The 884-nt window shown below is 66.4% G+C and overlaps 1 protein-coding gene across 1 annotated transcript in view; it reads left to right on the top strand.

The window, feature by feature from the left end:
- Positions 1 to 190: 190 nt before the first annotated feature.
- The window catches only part of FIBP (FGF1 intracellular binding protein), a 4124-nt gene continuing 3430 nt past the window's right edge, over positions 191 to 884 (top strand). Inside the window, 2 exon segments of the mRNA XM_017733329.1 lie at positions 191 to 390; positions 768 to 882. Coding sequence (XP_017588818.1) covers positions 306 to 390; positions 768 to 882 — 200 coding nt within the window. The 5' untranslated portion in view covers positions 191 to 305.

Raw genomic sequence — 884 nt, 5'->3', positions numbered from 1 at the left:
AGGGGTCGTAACTGCTCTTTGGGGGGGAGGGGCTCCCAGTGCGGCCCAGTTTCGGGGGGGCGGTCCCAGTTTGGGCTGGGGTGTGGGGAGGGACTCCCAGTATGGCCCAGTTGGGGTCAGAGGGTCCCAGTACGGGCCAGTTTGGGGCCGGGGTGATCCCAGGGTGGCGGGAGGGGCTCAGGGCGTTCCCAGTACGGCCCAGTTTAGGGTCAGCGTGTCCCGGCGTGGGGTCAGCGTGTCTGGGGCTACTTGGGGCCACTGGGGACATTTGGGGACACTTGGGGACACCGTGGCCCCCCGCAGGGATGAGCAGCGACCTGGACGTGTTTGTGGGGAACACGACACTGATCGACGAGGAGGGGTACCGGCTGTGGCTGGACGGGCACTCGGGTGAGGGACACGGGACAGCTGGGCCATGGCCGGGGACACACCTGGGACAGCTGGGACGAACTCGGGACAATGGGACACACCTTGGGACATTTGGGGACAGCTGGGACACAGCTGGGATCCGCCTGGGACACCTGAGGAGCAATGGCTGGGACACAGCTGGGGACACAGCAGGGGCAGCTGGAACACAGCTGGGACACATCTGGGACAAGTGGGACACACCTGAACACATCTGGAGGACGCTTGGCACACACCTGGGGGATACCCAGTGTCCCCAGTGCTGTCCCCGGTGTCCCAATGGCACCCCCAATGTCCCCGATGTCCCAGTGCTGTCCCCAGTGTCCCTCGCATCCTAAATGTCCCCAACGTCCCTGTCGCAGTGGCCGAGGCGGTGGCGCGGCGCCTGCGGGGCGGGGTGCTGGAGCGGGAGGGGACATCGGTGGCGGTGCTGCAGAGCGACACCCGCGACCACTACAGAACCTTCCAGATGCTGGAGC

The sequence above is a fragment of the Corvus brachyrhynchos genome, unplaced genomic scaffold (assembly GCF_000691975.1).
Source record: "Corvus brachyrhynchos isolate BGI_N302 unplaced genomic scaffold, ASM69197v1 scaffold1025, whole genome shotgun sequence".
Lineage (NCBI taxonomy): Eukaryota > Metazoa > Chordata > Aves > Passeriformes > Corvidae > Corvus > Corvus brachyrhynchos.
Note: the sequence above shows the minus strand (reverse complement) of the source record. Positions and strands in the feature narration are given on the sequence as shown.